We start from the raw sequence: 23471 nt of genomic DNA, 5'->3' as shown, positions 1-23471 counted from the left end.
CTCTAGATTTCTGTCTCCGTCACTCTGCTCTCTGCTTCTCTAGATTTCTGTCTCCGTCACTCTGCTCTCTGCTTCTCTAGATTTCTGTCTCCGTCACTCTGCTCTCTGCTTCTCTAGATTTCTGTCTCCGTCACTCTGCTCTCTGCTTCTCTAGATTTCTGTCTCCGTCACTCTGCTCTCTGCTTCTCTAGATTTCTGTCTCCGTCACTCTGCTCTCTGCTTCTCTAGATTTCTGTCTCCGTCACTCTGCTCTCTGCTTCTCTAGATTTCTGTCTCCGTCACTCTGCTCTCTGCTTCTCTAGATTTCTGTCTCCGTCACTCTGCTCTCTGCTTCTCTAGATTTCTGTCTCCGTCACTCTGCTCTCTGCTTCTCTAGATTTCTGTCTCCGTCACTCTGCTCTCTGCTTCTCTAGATTTCTGTCTCCGTCACTCTGCTCTCTGCTTCTCTAGATTTCTGTCTCCGTCACTCTGCTCTCTGCTTCTCTAGATTTCTGTCTCCGTCACTCTGCTCTCTGCTTCTCTAGATTTCTGTCTCCGTCACTCTGCTCTCTGCTTCTCTAGATTTCTGTCTCCGTCACTCTGCTCTCTGCTTCTCTAGATTTCTGTCTCCGTCACTCTGCTCTCTGCTTCTCTAGATTTCTGTCTCCGTCACTCTGCTCTCTGCTTCTCTAGATTTCTGTCTCCGTCACTCTGCTCTCTGCTTCTCTAGATTTCTGTCTCCGTCACTCTGCTCTCTGCTTCTCTAGATTTCTGTCTCCGTCACTCTGCTCTCTGCTTCTCTAGATTTCTGTCTCTTTTTCTCACCCTTTCTCTGCACTTCTCAATTTCTATGTGTGTGTCTTTCTGTCTCTCAGCCTATGTCTCTCTCTGTCCCTGTCACTTCCTCATCTTTGTCTCTCTTTCTCTCTCTCTCTCTACACACAACACACACATGCATGCATACACACAGGCACACATGCATACACACATATACACACACATGCACACACATATACACACACACACACATAATCTCTCTTCCTCTGTGGTCTCCATGTCTCTCCTCTGTGTACATGTCTCACTGTCAGCCTCCGGTCCCTTCTATACAGATCTCTCTGTGTGTCTCTGTGTCTCTGGTTCCTGTCTCCTTGACTTTTTCTCTCTCTGACTTTCTGTCTCCTCCCCCTCCCACCATTTAGCACTTCAGAGCCTGGCTTCTTATCACGTCAAATGAGAAAGCAAGCCCCAGCCTGGGGAGCTGAGGCCGTGGGCCACCAGCCAGGACTGAGTGGAGATGATTAGGCTGATGAAAGGGTATAAATGCCGCTTTCAAGTTAACAAATGCCCCAGAACCTTTACGGAAAAGAGATAATAAACAGACATTTCAAAGACAGTTTGCACTGAAGTGAGGCTGAGTGTCCACCCGCCCCTCTCTGCCCTGCACCCCTCTTCCCATTTCTCCTTCCTGGAGTATTTTGTTCTGCCCGAAAGTTGGAGGATGGGAAACCCCTGGACCCAAGGCTGAGGCTTCCTGGCTTGGGGTTCGTGTCAACACCAGGCCCCAAGTCCACGGGGGGGCCCTGATCCCACTTCCAGGACTGTCTGAAGCAGGCACCTCCCATGGAGCCCCCAACTTCCTGGAGACCACCAGGGTGGTGGCTGCTCTGAGGGTTCCTGGGTGGTGGAGTCTCTGGCTCTACCCTCCAAGTCACCAGGATCTTCCTGCCCCCATTCTTTCTCGGGTCTACAAGTGACTGCCCTCTCCCTGCAGACCCCCCACTGGTCAACCTCTCGGTGGAGCCACAGCCAGTGCTGGAGGACAACGTCGTGACTTTCCACTGCTCTGCAAAGGCCAACCCAGCTGTCACCCAGTACAGGTGAGAGTCACTACTGAGGAGGCCTGGCCTGGCCTGGCCACTGGCCCCCACCCCTATGCCTCTCAGGTGGGATGTCACTTAGGGTCCTTAGCATGGCCGCAGTGTGTGCCTGGTCCACATTGCGTGTCCAGTAGCCTTCTTCCCTTCCCGGGGGAAGCACCCGGCTGCCTGGTGACCGGGTGGACCCTTCCTATCCTCTGTGCATGCACATGCCCTCTTCCACTGGAGGAAGCAGGACTCATGCCTTCTGCTTGAATAGCCTGTTTATCCCACACTCCGAACGTGGGAAAGGCTCAGGAGAAAAAAAAAAAAAAAAAGAACAACCAGGAGAAGCAGCAAGATCAGAACCTCCGTTCTAGTCTTGTGCCCATCAAACTGGTTCACTTGGGTGGGTCAGGATGTCTGGGCCCCAGCCCGGTCCAGTGAGCATCCGGGATCACACATGCTCATGGCCCCTGTGTGTCTCTTGCTCACAATATGGATAAAAGCATCACTGTTTGGTTTTTTTTGTTGTGTGTGTGTGTGTGTTTTTGTTTTTGTTTTGAGACGGAGTCTCACTCTGTCGCCCAGGCTGGAGCACAGTGGCATGATCTCGGCTCACTGCAAGCTCTCCCTCCTGGGTTCACGCCATTCTCCTGCCTCAGGCTCCTGAGTAGCTGTGACTACAGGCACCCGCAACCGCGCCCGGCTAATTTTTTTTTTTTTTTTTTTTTTTTTTTTTTTTTGTATTTTTAGTAGAGACGGGGTTTCACCATGTTAGCCAGGATGGTCTCCATCTCCTGATCTCGATCTCGATCTCGTGATACCCCCGCCTCGGCCTCCCAAACTGCTGGGATTACAGGTGTGAGCCACGGCGCCCGGCCAAAGCATCCCTATTTTTTGTTGTTTTTTTTTTTAACTTGTTTCTGCCTTGTGACAGAGCTTCATGAAGGCAGGAACTGCAATTTAGTCACTGATGGCTCTCAGCATGAGGCACAGCACATGGCATAAACCAAGTCCTTAAATGTGTCTGACTGATCCAGTAAACACACAGGGCTGCTCCTCTGGGCGCCCTTCTGCCTGGGCACTGTCACTGCACAGGACTCTTGGAGACTAAGCAACCTTGGAGGCACTCAAGGGCAGACTCACATCCTTTTGGGTGCCATGTGGAACGTGCCATGGCCCTGACTCAGCCTGATCTCTTTCCACCAGACCAGGCTTGGGGGTGGAGCCCAGGTGGCACCTCTGCCGTTGATCTGGGTCATTAAGATGCAGCATCTGCAAAGGCCAATGATACTAATGGTCCCAGCCTAGGAAATAAGCTGGCCTGGGGGAGTGGAGAACAGGGAAGACAAGAGGCAGTGTGGCCCCAGTGGGCAGAATGGAAGGCAATGGGCCACAGGGACAGCCAGGGATTCAGGTTGGACATGAGGAGGTGCTCCCTGCAGAGTGCATAATTAAGCAGCACTGGAGTCAGAAACCCAGACAGAGGCAGAGCACACAGTCCCTATCTCCAAGGATATTTTAAAATAGGATGAATCCAACTGTCCTGTCCAATTTAACCATTCGCTTGACTGGAGTCAGAAGAAAGATCAGGTGACCTCCAGGGTCCCTTCTGAGCCAAGGACTCCAGGCTCCCTGGAATCATGTGGATCCAGCCAGGTCCAGGGGCAAGTCTGGTTTGGCTGTGGTCTGGCATCTATTCAGAAGCCACTGAAGATACAGGAGAGGAGCCCGATGAGACTTCCTGGCCCTGGGCGTCCACGCCGCACCTGCCAGGCCTGGGTTCCTCTGTACAAGTTCAGCTTCTCTCCTCTGTCTGCTCCCAGGTCTCTGCTTCTGGTCCCTAAACACCAGGTACAACATGCCCAGAAAATACCTGTCATGCTAGTTTCCCAGGGCAGCCCTTCACACTCACAGACCGCCCCGTAAGCACCCGATTCACCCTCACAGCCGCCCTTAGAATGCCTGTTGGGTGCCCCAGAGACCAGGACACACAACTTTCAACTTTCATTTCCCCTCACTGCCAGGCTCCGGTCACCTGGGGACCTAGTGATGGGTGGGCTGGGCAGACAGCAGGGCTGCACGCCCTGGGACCTGACCCCTCCACCCCCAGGCCTGCCTCCCCCCACACACACCTGCCTACTGACCCAGAAAGGTTGAGCAAACACCCAGGAAACCAAGTGCTGGGCCCGATTCCCAGAGTCACCAACCTCACAAAAGCAGAACAGCAATAATAGGAAGGAGAAGAAGGTGGGAGGAGAGGAGAGGTCACTGCAAAGCACGTGTGAGAAAATGTTAACGACTGGTGAATCTGGGCGATGGGAGGGTGGCAGTTAATGGGACTATTCTTACAACTTTTCTGTAATTCCGAAGTTTACTTTTTGCAAGCTGAAAAGTTAATGAATAAGCAGAGAACATGCAGGATTCCCTGGGCTACAGGTGGCCTGTGGGTCCTCCTTTTCATACTCCCCTGGAGCTCACAGTATCACAGCCAGCCCCTCCGATACCAAGCAGGAGCTGAGAGGCTGGGAGCGCAGGGTGCCCTGCAGAGACTCTCTAGTTCTTACTGGTCACCTTCCCTCATGGCCTTCTGATTAGTGAAGGGCCCTGAAAACACCTCACTGAGGGGTCATCTCCCTCCAGGACTCCAGAGGCTTTCAGGGAGCCTTCCGGCCCCCAGGTTCATGCCAGAGAGCTGGAGTGGCCTGGGAAGGGAGGAGGTGGAGGGGCCACGGAGAAGGGAGGTGGTGGGCGCCTGCACCCACCCACACTCGCTCAGCCCCTTCACTCCAGCAAGGTCTCACCAAGCAGCCAGGTGTTCAGATACAATGTTGGGATCCACGAAGAAAGTCATAAGCAAATCTCATCACATAAGTACATTGATTTTTCCCAACTAACTGACAAGATTACAGGAATCTTTGTTTCTTTACTTTCATTCATCTTGATAACTTCCTCCCTGCTCTCACTAAGAGGCTGTCATCTCTGAAACTAGAGAGAACGCCCTCCTCCATCCCCGTGTCTGGGAAGGAGGCCTGAGTGGCATGAGGGTGTCGCTGCAGATGCTCCCAGGGACCAGGAGCCCAAAGTGCTTTGGGGCCCTTTCCTCTGAGAGTCTCAGCTATCCCAGCAGATAGCGGGATGTGGCCCCCCCACCAGAGATGAAACTTTGGGCTATTTGAGGACAACCTGGCTGCTGTGACACGCTGGGTCCCCTGATTCTGTGATATAAATAATCATCTTACATTTGTTCAGACCAAATTAGACATTGATTGGGAGAGGCTTAAATTGACTCCACTTTCAGAGGGGCTGGGAGAGGTGGGGAAGCAACAGTGAGTCGGGGGAGGTAGGTGGGGAAAGGGGAGGAGACGAAGAGAAAGGACAGGGAAGAAGAAACTGCACCAAAATCAGAAGAGGCACAAAGAGGGTGGGGCGGGACTCGCTCTTTAGCTCTTGGCCTGGATCCTTGGCCAACTGTGTGGATGCAGTGGTTTGAGTGTCTGTGTTTTTGGCAGGGACCCCTCAGAGGGTTTTTCAATGCAGAAGGGGAAGAAAGACCGGCTGGGCAAGATGTGAGCTGGGGGCTCTGTCGGCTGCGGAGGCACCTCCCCAGAAGGCCTGGCTTGGGCTCCTGCAGACCCAGCCCCCACAGCGGGCCCCTTCCTCTTCCTTCTCCGGCTCCCTCACCGTGAGAGGAGAGGACAGGGAGGGCAGGGAACCTTGGCGCCTGGAGCCAGCAGCAGTTCTGCTGATAACTTGGGGCCAAGCACGTGGGGCTTCCACCCTCCATGACGCTCCTGGTGAGGGGCCCTGGGAGGAAAGGAGAGGAGAGAGTTGCGTCTTCTCCAGGAAGCCCTGAGGAAGACGCATGTTTGGCCCAATCACCTGCGCCCAAACCCTCCAGCCCCAGCCCGGCACCCAGAGCTGTGAGCAGCCGGGGATCCCTGTCCTCCCAGCCCAGCCAGCTCCCCGGCTGGCCTCCCGCTGCATCCACAACCTGGCCCCCTCGCCTCAGCAGGGTGGAAGGAACTGCAGGGCTGGACACACTCCCCCAGCTGTGCCTGGAACTGAATTCATTTGCCGCAGGCAGGGGCCGGCTTGACTCTTAAGTCTGGTCATTAAATTAAAGTTAGAAATTGAAACGACACATGAGTTAACACATAATAGCTTACTGGGAAGCTCCTTAAGCTCTAAGGGAGCTATGGTTTGCTCTGTTGTTAAACTACAATTGTTATTATTAATTGTGTTCTTAATAATTACCCAATATTAATTTGCAATAACAACTGCGTGGTGCCAGCCTAGGTGTTCTGTGTGATGCCGAGAAACAGCCGTCTCTCGGGGCTGGATGGGCCAGACGGAGGCAAGAAGCTAATGGAGGGAAGGGCAGGAGACGGCATCTGTGGTGCCAGGAAAGACTCCAGGAATAAGATAAAGGGGAGGCAAAGCAGGGGGCAGAGACACTGCAGTTCCAGGGAGCAGTGGCTGCGGGGCGACGCTTCTGGAGGCAACGAGCCGCTGCAGCTCTGGAAAGACAAACTCCCCGAAAGACACGTCACCTGCAATGGGAGGAGCCTGAAGAGAAGTTCCATGGTTTCAAAAACAGAATGTTGGCCAGAATAGGATTAAACCAGGGGAAACGAACTCTTTCCCTGGAGATCCGTAAGGAAGCCCCCAACTTCACATGCATATGCACATGCACACGCTCACACATGCACATGCCCACACATGCACACACCCACATATCCACACTCTCACACATGCACACGCTCACACATACACACATGTACATGGACACACACATGTATACATGCACATGGACACACACGCACACACATGCACACATGCACATGAACACATTCACACATGCACATGACACACATGCACACACACACGGACACACATATGCAGACACGCATGCACACGCTTACACATGGACACACTCACATGGACACACATGCACACATGCACATGCTTACACATGCACACGCTCACACATGCACCCACACGGACACACATATACACACATGCACATGCTCACACATGCACGCACGGACACATGTACACACTCACACATGCACACATGCACACACATGCACACACGGACACACATGCACACACTCATGCATGCACACACAGAGACACACGCACACACACATGCACACATGCACATGCTTACATATGCACACGCTCACACATGCACACACACGGACACATATGCACACACTCACACATACCCACACTCACACATGCACATACACATGCACACATGCACATGGACACACAATGCCCACACTCACACATGCACACTCACCAATGCACACGTGCACATGACACATTCACACATGCACACACACATGCACATGCACACACATGCACACTCGCACATGCACTTTCATATGCACACCTGCACACACACATGCACACACATACATGTGTACACATATACACCCCTGTGAGGCTCCAGTGCTTCCTGCACACAGCAGGCTGCTGGGTCACTGGTCCAACAGAGGGGCCACTGCCCCAGAACCAGATCCAAAGCAAGTCAGAGGCCTCTTGTCCTCCCTTATTGTATGGTACCGATTGGCCGACAAAAGAGCCTTAAGACTCACATCACCTCACCAATCCAGTGCTGATGGAGCCACTGCCTCAGAGGAGCAAAGCCAGGCTGCAAGGGCAGAGGCCAGGCAGGAAGAAGAGCAAGTGTCATCTGGGGAAACTGGGAGGACTTTCTGGGGTGAGGAGGCACCATGCAGAACCCCATAGAGGCAGGAGGCAGAACAGGACAGGAGAGCTGAGAGCTGGTCGAGAGGAAAGAGGGGCAGCCAGGGCCACTGGCTCATGCCACTCCTCCTGATGGGTATTAGTATTCCACTGTTTGGATGGGAGATGGAACCCCTACGGCATACCTCTCCTACAGCTTCTCGCCTTGTCAGTGTGTGTGTGTGCATGCTCGTGCACACGTATGAGCATGCATGTAGGGGTGTGCTCCATTTGACCCTGGCCTTTGAGGTCAAGGACTTGGCCTCCTTCTTTTCCAAAGGGGCCCATGATCCAGTTCAGAGCAGGACAGTCAGCTGTCTGCCCACTGACAGTTGGATTTTCCATCATCTAGCCAGCAGATGGGCTGACCAGCCGAGTAATCCACTCACCCCCTCCAGAATAACCTACTTGTTGAGTGCCACTGACTGCCTGGTGACCACAAACCAAAGCCCGCCACCTTCACAACTGCCTGGATGGGAGCAAAACCAACTCCTTCTGAGCCCTTGAAGTAGCCCCTCTGTGAAGATTCCCCTCGAGGGACCCCATAGGACCCCCACAACTTGCCGCCCACCCCAGGCTTCATTTTCCCATGGGATGGATGCATCCAGCTCCCAGAGGGTTGGCCTTGCCACTCAAGGCCCACATCAGCCCCTGGCCTTTGTTGCAGGTGGGCCAAGCGGGGCCAGATCATCAAGGAGGCATCTGGAGAGGTGTACAGGACCACAGTGGACTACACGTACTTCTCAGAGCCTGTCTCCTGCGAGGTGACCAACGCCCTGGGCAGCACCAACCTCAGCCGCACGGTTGACGTCTACTGTGAGTGCAGTGGTGCAGGCTTCCCCAGGCGAGCAGGCATCCAGTGGCTTCTGCTTAGAGCTGGAGAAACCAGGGCTTGATTCATTGCACACAACACAAGCTTCATGCGTCATGACGTAGGATGCTTTGCACTCAACAAAAACCTGCTTTGTGCAGTGTTTCGTGTTTATTTCGATCCCCGTAATGACCCCATGAGTCAGGGTCTTGGCTGGGGCTGCTATGACATGTTACCATAGACTCAGTGACTTAAATGGCTGAAATCAGGGTGCCATCATGGTGGGTTCTGGTGGGGACTCCCTTACTGGTTTGCAGGCAGCTGCCTTCTTGCTGTGGCATCCCATGGCAGAGAAAGAGAAAAGCAAGCTCTTGGGGCCTTTATTCCAAGGGCACTAATCTCATCATGAGGGCTCCACTCTCATGATCTAATCCCCCTGCTCCCCGCAAAGCTCCTCCTACTACTACCATCCCACAGGGGCGAGGATTTCAACTTTCTTCCACAGGGAGAAAGACCCCAGAAAGAGAAGGGGGAACCCAGGCACCCTCATGTGCCTGTCCCACCCTGAGCACATTCAGCCATTGCAGTCTTGCCCTGTCCTAAACCTTATAAGAAAAGTAGGTGGTCACCAACGTGCTGGGAGGGAAGGCACTAGAAGGGCTTTTCAAGCGGGCACAGTGGTACACACCTGTAGTCCCAGCTACTCAGGAGGCTGAGGTGGGAGGATCACATGAGCTCAATTGCAGGGTTGACAGGGGACACAAGCATGCAGGCCATCATGGGTAGATATTATTATTCCCATCATGTAAATGAGGAGATGGAGGTCTGAGGTCACACAGTAAGTGGCCAAATGAGAACTGAACCTGGGCAATGACCAAATCCATTGCCCATCCACACATTCCACTGCCTTCCACTGAGGGGACTCGTGGATATACTCTCTTTTTCTTTTTTTTTTTTTTTGAAACAGAGTCTCACTCTGCTGCCAGGCTGGAGTGCAGTGGCAAGATCTCTGCTCACTGCAACCTCTGACTCCCTGGTTCAAGAGATTCTCCCGCCTCAGCCTCCCGAGTAGCTGGGACTACAGGCACTTGCCACCACACCTAGATAATTTTTGTATTTTTAGTAGAGATGGTTTTGCCATGTTGGCCAGGATGGTCTAGATCTCCTGACCTGACCTTGTGATCTACCCACCTCGGCCTCTCAAAGTGCTGGGGTACAGGCGTGAGCCACCGCGCCTGGCCCATCCCCTCCTTTCCACTGGAGGCTGGCAGGGACCCACAGCAAGGTAGCGCATTGCCATGGACTAACTGGCTGGATGTGTTCAAAACAAGCATCATTAGCTCATACACTGCCCCTTACAGTTTTAAACTCGCTTTTACAAACTTTAAAAAATCTGACCCTTCCCCTCTCCCTTGAAGCCTCTGAAGAAAGTGCTGTTACTCCCTTTTTACATCAGGGGACAAATCCCAGTCTCCTGGCACCAGGCTTCAGGCTCTGTCTGCTCCCTGGAAGGAGCACTCTGAGACCTGCCTGGCCAAGGCCGGACCCTGGGCCTGGAATCCCCCCACAGCCCCCACTGTGTAGACCAAGCTGGGTCTACAGGAAGCTCCAGACATGCTGGAGAAGGTGGAGAGGAGCCTGCATTCAGCTCTTTAATGTTTAGGAGAGGGGTGGGAAGTGGAACCCAGGGCTGCTCTGCTGCAGTGGGGCTGACACAGAGACCAGAATAGCTGGAATAGGAGGGTGGCCTGAGAGCACTGGGTGGGAAACGCTGGGGGAGGAGGAGTGGATCACAAGAGCCCTGCCTCCATCACCCTGCATCTCAGAGCCCCCATCCCACCCCAGAGGTGCACCAGTCACTCGATTCCAGGTCATGAAAGCTGAGGCTGGAGGAGATGGGAGCCAGCTTGAAGGCAGAGGCATGAAGATCCCAAGGGCCCAGACCTCCAGGACAGGAGGAGGGCCCATGCCTGCCGCTGGGATGGAAGGGCTTCCCCAACTTTCTGGCACCATTTGGGATCCAGACAGAGGGAAGGGGATGAGAGCCCTGGGGGTAAATCCAGGCAGAACCTGGTCCCCAGCACCTTCTTCCCAGGCCCCACGCTGCCGACCACCTCTGTGGGCCCAAGAGAGGCGAAGCCTCAGGGACAGGGGTCTGCTCCCTACTTCCTGAGTCCCAGTCCCAGACCCCAGACCCCGCCCGGGCAGAGAACTAAAATGGAAGCGACTGAGGTGGCACAAGTACCCTGCTGCCTCCCTTCCCCCAGTCAAGGTCTGGGGGGGGAAAGGAGGCAGCAGCAAGGAGGATCCCAGAGCTCCCCAGCCACCCAAACCTGTCTCCTTCTTCCCCGCATTGCAGTTGGGCCCCGGATGACCACAGAACCGCAATCCTTGCTCGTGGATCTGGGCTCTGATGCTGTCTTCAGCTGCGCCTGGACCGGTAACCCATCCCTGACCATCGTCTGGATGAAGCGGGGCTCTGGAGTGGTAAGTCTGCAGCTCAGACTTCGGGTCGCCCTGGCAGGGGGTGGGGGACAGTGGGGCTAGAAGGAACTGCTGCCCAGGCCTCTCTCACTATTAGACTGGGGGAGTCAGCCTCCAGTGTAAGCCACAGGGAGAAAGACCCCAGAAAGAGGAGGGGGAACCCAGGTACCCTCATGTGCCTGTCCCACCCTGACCACATTCAGCCATTGCAGTCTTGCCCTGTCCTAAACCTTATAAGAAAAGTTGGTGGTCACCAACGTGCTGGGAGGGAAGGCGCTAGAAAGGCTTTTCAAGCGGGCACAGTGGTACACACCTGTAGTCCCAGCTACTCAGGAAGCTGAGGTGGGTGGATCACATGAGCTCAAGAGTTTAAGTCCAGCCTGGACAACAGAGCAAGACCTTAAAAAAGAAAAGAGAGAGAGAGAGAGAAAAGAAAGAAATTTTGTAACTTCCCCCAAATAAAGCCACCCTTTACCCTTGAACCTGGGCTTCACTTTCTTGTGTTCCTTTTTTTTTTTTTTTTTTTTTTTTTTTTTTGAGGTGGAGTTTTGCTCTTGCTGCCCAGGCTGGAGTGCAATGGGGTGATCTTGGCTCACCGCAACCTCCACCTCCCGGGTTCAAGAGATTCTCCTGCCTCAGTCTCCCAAGTGGCTGGGACTACAGGCACGGGCGACCATGCCCAGCTAATTTTGTATTTTTAGTAGAGACAGGGTTTCTCCATGTTGGTCACACTGGTCTCAAACTCCCAACCTCAAGTGATCCGCCCACCTCGGCCTCCCAAAGTGCTGGGATTACAGGCGTGAGCCACCGGCCTTTGTGTTCCTCTTTTAAGACGTACGTATTCTTCAGTGCATGAGAGGCTGTCAGGTGTCCTCACATAAGAAGAAGCAGGGAGAGCCTCGGGTGGGAAAGCAGGGGGACAAGAAGGAAACCAACCTTTGTGTGGCCTGTTACGTAGCAGATACTGCATTATCCTGCCAGGCCCCCACATAGACAGAAAGTGAGCATCTGAGAAGATAAGCAACTGACCAGACAGACACAGGTGTTCACTGCTGGAGCCAGGATTCGAACACAGACCAAGCTCATGCCAGAGACTGTTTTCATCACTCCAAGCTATAACCCAAAGGGATCCTGAAAATGACTCTGAAAACAGGTCCAGGGGCTCTCAAAGAAGTTCAGCTGTAGGATCAGGCCACCCACGGCTAGCCTGGGAGAGGAGAAGCCACCGCAGGTACAGGGAGGTTCCTGTAGGAGGAAGCCTGGAAGTCCCCAGGCAGGCATCCCCCTCCTCCGGCACATGTACCCCCGCGTGCCCCCAGCCCACAGGGCTGCACCTGGGATGCAACATCCTCAGCCACACGGGGCAGCCTCTCTGCCGGCGGAGTCTCCTCTGTACAGCCCACAGGCATTGTCTGGGCCAGGACATTTTTGGCCTCTTTCCTCCCCACCTTGCTTCCTACTGAGATGCGGGAGACTGCGTCAGTTACCCCAGGCCAGCCTCTCAGCTGCCCTGTTCCCAGAGACGGAGCGCGCCCCTCCGCCTGCTCTTGGTGTCTGAGCCTGCCAATTCTCCTAGGTCCTGAGCAATGAGAAGACCCTGACCCTCAAATCCGTGCGCCAGGAGGACGCGGGCAAGTACGTGTGCCGGGCTGTGGTGCCCCGTGTGGGAGCCGGGGAGAGAGAGGTGACCCTCACTGTCAATGGTAAGACCCTCACTGGGGTGAGCCAGGCCTGAGGGAGGGAAGAAGGACCTCAGGCATCTTGGCATTGCCCCAAAGGAGCTGTCGCTGGCTCTGGGCCTTGCTGTCACCTCCAGCTGTGGGTAGATAGCAATTAGGTCCACCTCCTGGATTCCCTGTCAGACCCAGGCCAGGGGAGGAAGGGCCTGGAGAGTTTTCTGGTCACCTTTTTGTTTGTTACCTTCGAAGGGGTCTCGGCCCTAAGACTGGTGGGTGATGAATTTTATCCTGGCCAGGGAAAAAAGCATCGGAGGTCACTAGGTGGCCAATGTATTTCATCCACTCACCATGGCCTTGGCCCATGAGAATTTTTTTTTTTTTTTTGAGATGGAGTCTCGCTCTGTTGTCCAGACTGGATTGCAGTGGCGCGATCTCAGCTCACTGCAACCTCACCCTCCTGAGTAGCTGGGACTACAGGCATGTGCCACTATGCTTTTTGTATTTTTAGTAGAGACAGGGTTTCACCATCGTTGGCCAGGCTGGTCTCCAACTCCTAACCTCAAGTGAGCCGCCTGCCTCGCCCTCCCAAAGTGCTGGGATTATAGGCAGGAGCCACCTCTCCTGGCCCCATGGGAATTTAAGAGAGCATCTCTGCACCTCCTGACCAGCCTCTTCCCGCTACGTGTGAGCCACCCAGCCAGGGAGCCCTGTCACCATCTCCACCAGGCCACGTGTTCAGGGGCCCCCTCGAGGGCAGGAAGCATGTCTTATTATATATAATACAAATAATTACAGCAGGGGAGTCTTTTCACGGTGGGAGTTAGTAGATGAATGACTATTACATGAAATGTGTAGGGACAAGGGTGTCAGACCAGGCCTGGATGATGGGGTGTAGACAGTCATGGAGAAGCTGGGACCTGGCTCAGGCCAGACCCAAGAAGGCTGTGGCACCAGGACGCAAATGCGGACATCCCTGCCCCATCAGGTGCTTTGGCCACAGGCAAAAAGCAAAGCTGCCAGTTCGACTCCTCTGCCATTTCCGAAGGCTCCCCCCAAACCTCTGTCATGCCCGCCGCCCTTTGGGAGGCCCCTGTTCCCACCATAGCCTGCCTCAGATGAAAACCCCAAAGCTCTGGGCCCCTGCAGGAACTGAGCCACCAACGTTTGCAGGGCATCTGGGTCCTGGCCCCAGAGCAGGGCCTTAGGGAGGGGCCAGCTGAGGTCTCCAAATGAGCTCAGTGGGCTTCAGCGTCCTCTCTACCCAGAAAGCCACCTGCTGGTGGCCTCATCGATTCCCTTCGCTAGAAAACCAAAACCAGCTTGGTGTCTCCTCAGCCTTCTCTGCTGTCCCCATTCACTAGCTCCCCCCACATCCCAGGCATTTCCATTCCTCTCCCCCCACCCCAGAGCCGTGGCAGCCCCAGAGGGAGGCTGAGTCTACCCAGACCCCAGCACGTTCCCAGCCACCTGTCCTGGCAGAGCCCTGACTCAGAGCCCTCCTGCCTTTCCTGCGTGTCCCCAGGACGCCACCAATAAATTGGCACTGCAGGGCTAAAAATAACAGCATCTGATCGCGCCTCCGTATATCCATGGCAACACAGGCTGCAGCCTTTTCCTTTCAGCGCAGGTGTCTGACACTCGGCTCAGAGCTCCAGGCCCCAGTGAAACCAGCGGCCTCCACACAGCCCGCACCAGCCAGGGCACTCGGAAGTCAGGCTGTCCGTGCCTGCAGCCGGCTCTGCTCTGCTGGCCCCATGACCAACCAGCCCAGAACCCTCACGCTCATTCACACACTCCAGGGCCCCCAAGCCTGGAGCATTAAATGAGCATTGGTGTTTCTGGGAAAAAGCAGGTGGATAAAGGAGGAGCTGACATCTGCTGTCACTTTAGATGTTCAGGCATTTCCAAGGGAGATATAAAGAGATTTCTTGAGGACAGAATGCCCCCTGGGGAACACAGGCCTGGAGGGACATTTCTCTTGGATGGGGAGGACACTGAAACCCAGTTCCTGGTGCTGACCAAGGTTGAATCTGCACTCTCCAGGTCTCTTTCTCTCCCCTCCTCTGCCTCAACCCCTGCCAGCACAAGCTCCCCGAGGCTTCCAGGCAGAGAAAAGCTGGAGGGATTGGAGGGAAGCAAAGAAGCTGCTCATTTATTTCTGCTGGACTAGGGTGGCCTCACACACCTGGAGGCAGGGGGATGAGTTCAGTGGCCCTGGAGAGGAGCCCGCCAGACCCTCCTGGGAGTGAACTGTCTGTCCCTGTTTCTGCAGAGCAGGCAGAGGGAGGGTGAAACCCAGTGGATGGGACCTGGGCATGGGCTGGAGGGAGCTGGTGCTATGAAAGCATTCAAATGAGATCAGGTTTTTGACAACTGCTGGCCAGCGCAGCAATCCTTTGGGAAAGAAATTGGCACAGACCTCAACCGATTTGGCTCAAATCAGGTATCTGCAGGAAGGGGAGAGAAACCTTACTAACCCTCACCCTGTTTCCCTTTATCTGGTTTTTGTTTTCTTTTAAGAAGCAGATGCATTTGATGATGCCTTTTAGAATCCTGAAAACCCCTCAGGGAATTCCTAGCTCCTGGAAGCACAAGGAAAAGGTTGTGTGTGTGTGTGTGTGTGTGTGTGTGTGTGTGTGTGTGTTGGGGTTTTTTTTTTTTTTTTTTGTGGTTTGTTTTTGAGACAGAGTCTTGCTCTGTCGCCCAGGCTGGAGTGTAGTGGGGTGGTCTTGACTCACTGCAACCTCTGCCTCCCAGGTTCAAGCAATTCTCCTGCCTCAGCCTCCCAAGTAGCTGGGACTACAGACTCCTGCCACCACGTCCGACTAATTTTTGTATTTTTAGTACAGACGGAGTTTCACCATATTGGCCAGGCTGGTCTCGAACTCCTGACCTTGTGATCCGCCTGCCTCAGCCTCCCAAAGTGCTGGGATTATAGGCGTGAGCCACCGCGCCTGACCAGAAAAGGTTTTATAGTATTGTCACCTTTTAGTCCAGCAGCAAAACAAAGCACCATCCGGTTCCGAAAACATCAATCTCCTCATCTCTTTGGGTCCTAGACCTGTTGGAGCTAAAGGATTTGTAGGAAGGAGGGCAGCACTCAGCCCATTCTTAAAGCCATGGAGGGTTCCCCACGCCCACCTCACGCTGCCCCAAGCCCTTTGCCTTCTCAGACTCAACAGAAGTCACCGGAGTGTCTCCAGTACCTTTTCTCCTTTGGCTGGGAGCTACTCATAGAAATGCAAATCTGCTTTAATTAAGGTGGCTAATAAACAGCAATTATGTTTGCAGCAAGTTTTGTTTTGTTCCCGGCATAATTCTGCCTGTTCTCCAGATGCGTTGCTCCCAGCTCTCTTTCCTCTGGTATCTACCACCTAAGTCTCAACTGTTACCCCGGGGATTGAAAAGGGAGCATGACCGTTTCCGTCCCTACACCCATCCTTCAAACACCCAGCCCAGCCAGGAAGCCAGCAGAGCGAAGCTAAACTAGCGGCTCCTTTTGGCTTTCACGGCCAGGCAGGCGTCACACGGGAAAGACTTGGGTTAGGTAACAGGAGGAACTGGACAAGAGGTGCTGGGGAACAGGCTCCCCTCCACCAGGCAGACTCTCTTGCCTGTGCAATGTGGTGAATGAGGCAGGTGCTCTCAGAACCTGACCCATGAACATGTGCCACACTCTGTGATATAACATCGGGGTCCGTTTGGGAACCATGGCCTCACAGCGTATGCATTCCACCGTCCAGGGTGATCCCCGCCCTTAGGAGGGGGACATCAACCATTTCTTCTCGTTGGCCCGGCTGGCCGGGGACCTCCCGTTTGTTAGGCAAGGGTGCCCTCTACTGGATGTCTAAGGAATGGCTTGCAGGGGTGCAGCTGGCTGAGGCAGGGGGAGTCTTCCTTCATCCAGACACCTTCCCACCTCCTTTCCAGGCTTACTACCTCCTCCCTAAAGCTTTCCCCGTCCGCCAGATAGAATTATTCTCTCTCCTCTGAAGTCAGTTAGCACTTTATCTGCACCGCTCCTGTAGTACTAAGACTCACCACCTTTTATTACAGTTATTTATATCTTCTGGGGATTCTGACTTAGAAGCATTCACTCATGATCCCTTGAGAGGTTTATGACTGAATGCCTAATTTATCTCTGAGTTCCTACCTTGCACTTTACCTTGCACATACAGGCCTTCTGCAAATGTTTGCTGAATGCTTGGATTAATGAATACACTTCTGAACCCACCCAAGAGGGCGCCAGCAGGGACGTGCCCTTCCCAGGTGCCTAATGGGACGCTGTCTCTCAACAGGACCCCCCATCATCTCCAGCACCCAGACCCAGCACGCCCTCCACGGCGAGAAGGGCCAGATCAAGTGCTTCATCCGGAGCACACCGCCGCCGGACCGCATCGTGAGTGCTCCAGGGGCAGGCGGGGGCCGGGCCAGCAGCCAGACGGTCACTTTTGCCAATAGCTGGGTGGCCAGCCAGGCGGTGGCAATGCACACCTCCGAGGCTCCTTTTCCTTGCTGAGGAAAATTATACCTGCCTTGGCTGTCTTGGAAAAGCGTCGCGAAGACAAAATTGCAGGCCTTTCTCAGAATAGGCAGTGCTCTCCCAGGATTCATCTGCCGTTCTGCTGAGCTCTGACATGAACGGTTCTGACCAAATTCCGCATCCTAAGGGCAGAGGGGCACACGAGGGTAGTGGAGAGAAAAGACAAATGACTTCTTCCCTTTCCTGGGCTCCAGGCCAGTATTTAGCAAAATCTTAGAGTGCAGTTAATAGTTAGCAACTCCTTTCTGTGCCTCCCTGAGTCCTCCTTGCCAGGTCTCCACGGCCTTTACCGTCCATGGTAGCCTGCCCTGTTACCTATCAATCATCCCCTCTAAAGTGACCATTCCAGTCTCCCTCCTTTCTTCAAAGAACTTATCCTTGCAGTGCAGCTAAGGCAACTGAGGAGTCCACCCTCAGCACCTCCTACCAGGTATTTGCTTGCCTTTTTTTTTTTTTTTTTTTTTTTTTTTTTGAGATGGAGTCTCGCTCTGTCACCCAGGCTGGAATGCAGTGACACAATCTCGGCTCACTGCAACCTCTACCTCCTGGGTTCAAGCAATTCTCGTGCCTCAGCCTTCTGAGTAGCTGGGATTACAGGCATCTGCCACCATGCCTGGCTAATTTTTGTATTTTCAGTAGAGACGGGGTCTTACTATGTTGGTCAGGCTGGTCTCAAACTCCTGGGCTCAATTGATCCTCCTACCCTAGCCTCCCAAAGTGCTGGGATTACAGGCATGAGCCACTGTGCCCAGCCAGCATTTGCATTTTTTTAAAGGGAGGGTCTTGCTGAGCACGGAGCCTCATGTCTGTAATCCCAGCACTTTGGAAGGCTGAGGTGGGAAGATCAATTGAGCCCAGGAGTTTGAGACGAGCCTGGGCAACATAGTGAGACCCTGTCTCTACAACAAAGTTTAAGGTGAGGGCAGAGTCTTTTTTTTCTTTCTTTCTTTCTTTTTTGAGACAGAGTCTCACTCTATCACGCAGGCTGGGTGCAATGGCGCAATCTTGGCTCACTGCGACCTCTGCCTCCTGGGTTCAAGCAATTCTCCTGCCTCGACCTCCAGTAACTGGGATTACAGGCACCTGCCACCACACTCGGCTAGTTTTTTTGTATTTTTAGTGATCCAGGGGGCAGAGTCTTGTACCCAAATCCATCTGAAACTGGAGGGATGTCAGGCATGAAAACAAAGAAAAGTGAGCATTTTATAGCACTACTGGGGAAAACTATTATTTGTAGTAATTCCCAGTGTCTGGCAAAATCCTGCTAGAAGACTGCCCAGGGGTGGAGTGGGCAGGGCAGCTGTACCTTTTCACAAGGCGGCAGTGCAGGGAGGGTGGGGTTGGCCCAGACATGGAGCAGCTGAGGTCACTCCTAATCCGTGCATGCGGGGGCTGACACCCAGGCTGCACCAGTTGAAACTGTCATCCTGTAAACGAAGATATTATTAGAGTATTATTGCCGCTACACACTTTCTCAAGCATTCAGTTCATTCGCTTTCTGAAAGATTCACAAAAAAATGGCAAGAACTCACAAATAAAACTAATACCTATGCCTCGTCATTCATTTTACTCTTTAATGTTTTTAATTATAAATGTAACACAAGCTCATTATCAAATATTCCATTCACTCTTGGACATTTTCGCACCTTCTCTCCAGAAATATCTGATTCTAGGCCAGCGGTTCTCGCTGGCCCCAGGGGACATTTGGCAGTGCCTGGGGACACTTTGGTTGTCATTACTTGGAGGATACTCCTGGCACTGGGTGTGTAGGGGCCAGGGTGCTGCTGACATCCTGCAGTGCCTGGGACAGCCCCACAGCCAGGAATGGGTCAGTCCAGCATGACAACAGCACCGAGTTTGAGAAACTCAGTCCCTCTCATCAGCCCTGAACCAGGGTGTGCAAGGCGCTTACACAATGAGGTGCAGACAGTGTATGTGGCCGGCTCTGAAAACTGTTAACCAGCAGCCCTGTAAACTAAGGTAGACAAAGGTGATCACAGACACAGCTCTGTAGACACATTTCTCACACAGACATACAATGTCACACAGGTAGACGCATTCATGGGGCTGCTGTCCTAACTCACACCCGCCCAGGCAGCCGCAGTCCCAGGGGACACTTGTGTGGAGGCGCAGGGCGCAGGCCAGCAGGGTGCCCACTTTGCCCCGAATGATGCTCCCCAGGCCCCCTTCTGGGATGGAAAGACCCTCTGAGGATGCCCCGGAGTATGTGTGTGTGCTTGTGCTTGTGGATTGTGTACATGTGTGGTGTGGGTGTGTTGTCATGTATGTGTGTCATGGCATATGTGAACATGTATATCTGTCGGTGGTGTACTTGTGTGTGTGAGCACACGGTGTGTGTGTATGTCAGTGTGTGTACCTGTATGTACACATGATGGTGTGTGTATGGCGAATGCGTACATGTGTTGCAGTGTGTGTTGTGGTACATACATGCGTGTAAGCATGCTTGTATTGTATGTGGCATATAGTGTGTGCATCTTGGTGTGTGTGTGCATGTGTACATGTATTTGGGGTAGTGTCTGTGTGTTGCGTGTAGATGTGGTATCGTGTCTGCCATGTGTATGTACATGGCTGTATCATGTTTTTAGTGTGAAGTGTGATGTGCATGTATTGTGAGGTGTGTATGCATGTTGTGGCATGTGCACATGTATGCAGGCATGTGTGTGATGTGATGTGTTGTGATTTGGTGTGTGCATATGCTGTGATGCATGTTTATGTGTGTTGTGGTACATGTACTTGCGTATGCATGTTTGTGGTGCATGTGCACAAACCTGTGTGTATACACATTGGTGGTATGTGTATGTTGTGTGTTATAATGGGTGCACGTTTGTGGTGTGTGGTATGTATATAAATGTGTTGACCATGTGTGCGGTGCTGTGCATTGACATGTGTTTGTGTGTTGTGTGTGCACATGTGTACATGCATGTTTGTGCTGTGTGGGATGTTGTGCATGCACATGTGTGGTGATGTGTGTTGTGTGTGCACCTGCATGTGTGCATATTTGTGGTGTGTGGCGTGTGTGCCTGCATACATACCCGAGTGTACATGTGTTAGTGTGTGGCAGTGAGCATGAACATGAGCAGGGCAGTGGCACTGTGACTCTGGTGTGGGCGTGTCCTGGGCCCCTCTGGTGGAGTCTGCTCCTGATTCTGCGCCCCCGGACAGGCCTGGTCCTGGAAGGAGAACGTTCTGGAGTCGGGGACATCGGGGCGCTACACGGTGGAGACCATCAGCACCGAGGAGGGCGTCATCTCCACCCTGACCATCAGCAACATCGTGCGGGCCGACTTCCAGACCATCTACAACTGCACGGCCTGGAACAGCTTCGGCTCCGACACTGAGATCATCCGGCTCAAGGAGCAAGGTGAGAGCTGCCAGGGCCGTGAGGGAACGATGAACGATGGAACCAGAGGGGCCCTCTCCTGGCCTAGGGCAGGGCCCAGGTGGCTGCAAGGTGGGCCGGGGCCCAAGGACAAGCCACAGTGCTCCTCCTGGCCGACCACACAGCCTAGCCAGCCAGAAGCCTCCTCAGCCAGGCTCTCGCTGAAGCAAGGGCCACCAGCCTCCACCAGGAACCAAGAAAGGGAAGCACACAGCTCAGAGCGGCAGCCCTTGAGGGCGATACTTCAGTAGGAGGTGACCACAGCAATGAGCAGGCGGGTGGCAATGACAAGCTGCCCAGCAGCCTCCAGAGGCCTCGGCTTCTGCGCCCTGCCCTCCGCCGTGGGCCCTGGTCTGACACCAAAGTGCCCTTTGGGAGGTGTCATACCTGGGTGGAGCGTGGGATATACTGGCATGGGTGTGCTGGGAACCTGGCCCAGCCACAGTGAAGATGACAAGCCCATCCAGTTACTCAGATGGAAGTCCCACAGAGGGCACCCACTCCAAAGCTAAGGGGTCGGGCTTGTTTGTCCAGATCCCTAGGGCCGGGGGCTGGGCTCACACCACCTGCAGACCTAGGAGGCACAGGGACCCCTGTGCCGCAAAGGCAGCGCTGGGCAAAGCAGTCCGGTGGGTGAGAAGGAGGAGGAAGAAGGCTCACCCCACTAGCCCCCGTGCACTGACGTCCCAGCTCCTGGTCAAAGATGCTCAGATCTCCAGGTCTGCTTGGAGCTCTCAGGCACAGACAGCAGGATGGGGAGCCTTGGAGGGGCCCGGAGGGGTGGCTCTGGAAGCTCCACCACAGCCAGCAGCAAGCTGGGTTCTGAGAGGGGTGGTCAATCTTGCCCTTTTGCCAGCAGGGGCTAAGCCATGGTGGACCAGGGATTCGTGCTCAGCTGGGCCTGGGCCTTTGGATGGGCCTCGGGCGCCCAGGAGGCCTCAGTCCTGGCAGTCTCTGACACCCTTTTACGTAAAGGCCCATTCGCAGGCTGTCAGACCCAGCAAGAGATTCTAGGCCAAGTGGGTGGTCTCAGTAGGGTCCCCAGGCCTCAGTGGACCACACCAGGATCACACCTATGGGTCAAATCACACAGTATCTCCCAACACCTCTTCCCTAATAGATGCTGCTTTGCAGAATGCTTTGCACATAATTTGCATAATATCATCCACACATCATCCCAAACCTTCCTGGTCCCCTGTTGCCTACCCTCCGTGTCTTCTCCTTGGTGCCCCCACCCCCATGCCCTCCCCCAAGTGTTCTCACCCCAACCTCCCCAGACCCTCCGAGACATGATTTCTCTCTCTGGTCCCTAGCCCTCCAGTCTCTAAGTCAGTCTGAATGAACTCCAAGTTCAACTGGGCTAGCCTGGATCTGTTGGGGGTCCCAGAGACGTGACTGGGAAAGGAACCCCTCACCCAGCCCCCCTCAAGCAGCTAATCCCCAGTCCCACCCTACCCTGGCCAGCCAGGCCCTGGCTGTAGACGCTTGCTTTATTTCCAAACAGGTTCGGAAATGAAGTCGGGAGCCGGGCTGGAAGCAGGTACGGAAGGAGATGATGAGAATGGCCCTGGGCAGGGGGTGGGGGAAGGGACTTCTTGGCTAGCTGGGGAGGGAACCCAGCAGGGGGCAGGGAGGCCTGTGCTGGCCAATAATGTCTCTGCCCTCCCCCGTCCTGAGGGTTTAGTGTAGTCAGAGCAGCGGGGCGGGGGGGTCCCAGCCATCTTGGGCCTAGGGACCCCAGAGACCTGTCTCCTGCCTGCCGCTGGAACCCACAACTCCTTCCGCTCTGGGACACTGGCTCTCACTCTTCCCTGCTCCATTCCTTCCATCCTTTCTCTTCCGGAGCCCTGACTCCTGGCCTCTGGGGTCAGCTGGCCTCTGGGGTCAGCTGGTCCCTGTCCTGACTGCCTTCTGCTTCCAGGCTCTCTCCGACCCTTCCTACTTCTCCACATCATCACCAGCTTGGCCACTGCTTCCCAGGACACCGGGGGCCCCAGCCCCTGCTGTGGCTTGTGCATCCATGCTTGCTGTTTGCCACCCCTCCCTACTCCTGCAGTCCCCGTGGAAGTGTCATCTCACCCCAGGCTGAGGCTGCAGGGCAGCGCCTCCCTCCCCAGGCACACACAGCAAAGCAGTCATCATGCCCCCTGGGTGGAGTTGCTCTCAACCCCACCCCCAAGCAGAAAAACAGAAAAGAGAATCAGGACCAGCATGCCAGGCTCTATGGCCATGCTGAAGACTGGAGTGGTCCTCCACCCTAGGCCTCCTGCCACACTGGCCCCTGGCCCGTGTTACCTCCTCAAGCTCTACGTGGGATCCTCGTGCCCCTGCCTCTGCCCCTCCTGGCAGACATGCCCCTATCAGAGCACCAACCCAGGGCACAGGTCGCTCACAGAGGCCCCTGCAGCCCACGCTGGGGCAACCCAGAAAGCTGCCAGCCTCCCGCTGCATTCTCCCCAGGTCCGTGCTAATGCTGAGGGTGGTGTCTCCTGTCTCCGTGTCTCCTGTGTCTGCTGACACTCATCCAGAGCTCCCTAACACCCTCTCCCCTCGGTGGCTGACTCCTGGTGCCTGGCAACCTCCTTGGATGGAGGGGAGGCTGAGCGGGGACAGCCCCTCCCTCCAGTCTCTCTCCAGGGGCCATGCAGGGAAGGCTCTGTGCAGAGAGGAGGGGCCTGCACATCACCCTAGGCCAAACCTGAGGGAGCCAGGCAAGGAAGAAACACACACAGGCAGGCTGGGGACTGGAAAGGGATGCCACCCCGGGGCGCTCACCCCCACAGGACCCCCTGCTCTCCCCCTGCCCACCTGCCCAGGGACCATTGTCCCGCTAAGAGGGCGCCCCGCCCCCAGCCGTCAGCAGCATGTGGAAACACGGGCTGTGGATCCCAGGATCGGAAGGCACCTTCAATGCCGCTGCCCAGCTCTCCAGGCTGCAGACAAGGCACTGAGGCCCAGA

At 54.5% G+C, this 23471-nt stretch overlaps 1 protein-coding gene across 2 annotated transcripts in view; it reads left to right on the top strand.

Annotated features, from left to right (window-relative positions):
- The window catches only part of KIRREL3 (kirre like nephrin family adhesion molecule 3), a 578853-nt gene that overhangs the window by 544643 nt on the left and 10739 nt on the right, over positions 1 to 23471 (top strand). The window contains exons 7-13 of one of the 2 annotated variants that reach the window (XM_050755682.1): positions 1751 to 1856; positions 8263 to 8411; positions 10766 to 10893; positions 12467 to 12593; positions 16868 to 16968; positions 20296 to 20494; positions 22017 to 22052. In XM_050755682.1, coding sequence (XP_050611639.1) covers positions 1751 to 1856; positions 8263 to 8411; positions 10766 to 10893; positions 12467 to 12593; positions 16868 to 16968; positions 20296 to 20494; positions 22017 to 22052 — 846 coding nt within the window. The remainder of the gene's footprint in view (positions 1 to 1750; positions 1857 to 8262; positions 8412 to 10765; positions 10894 to 12466; positions 12594 to 16867; positions 16969 to 20295; positions 20495 to 22016; positions 22053 to 23471) is intronic. The other variant, XM_050755683.1, reaches the window with a different exon arrangement.

Source organism: Macaca thibetana, chromosome 14, assembly GCF_024542745.1.
Source record: "Macaca thibetana thibetana isolate TM-01 chromosome 14, ASM2454274v1, whole genome shotgun sequence".
Classification (NCBI taxonomy): domain Eukaryota; kingdom Metazoa; phylum Chordata; class Mammalia; order Primates; family Cercopithecidae; genus Macaca; species Macaca thibetana.
Note: the sequence above shows the minus strand (reverse complement) of the source record. Positions and strands in the feature narration are given on the sequence as shown.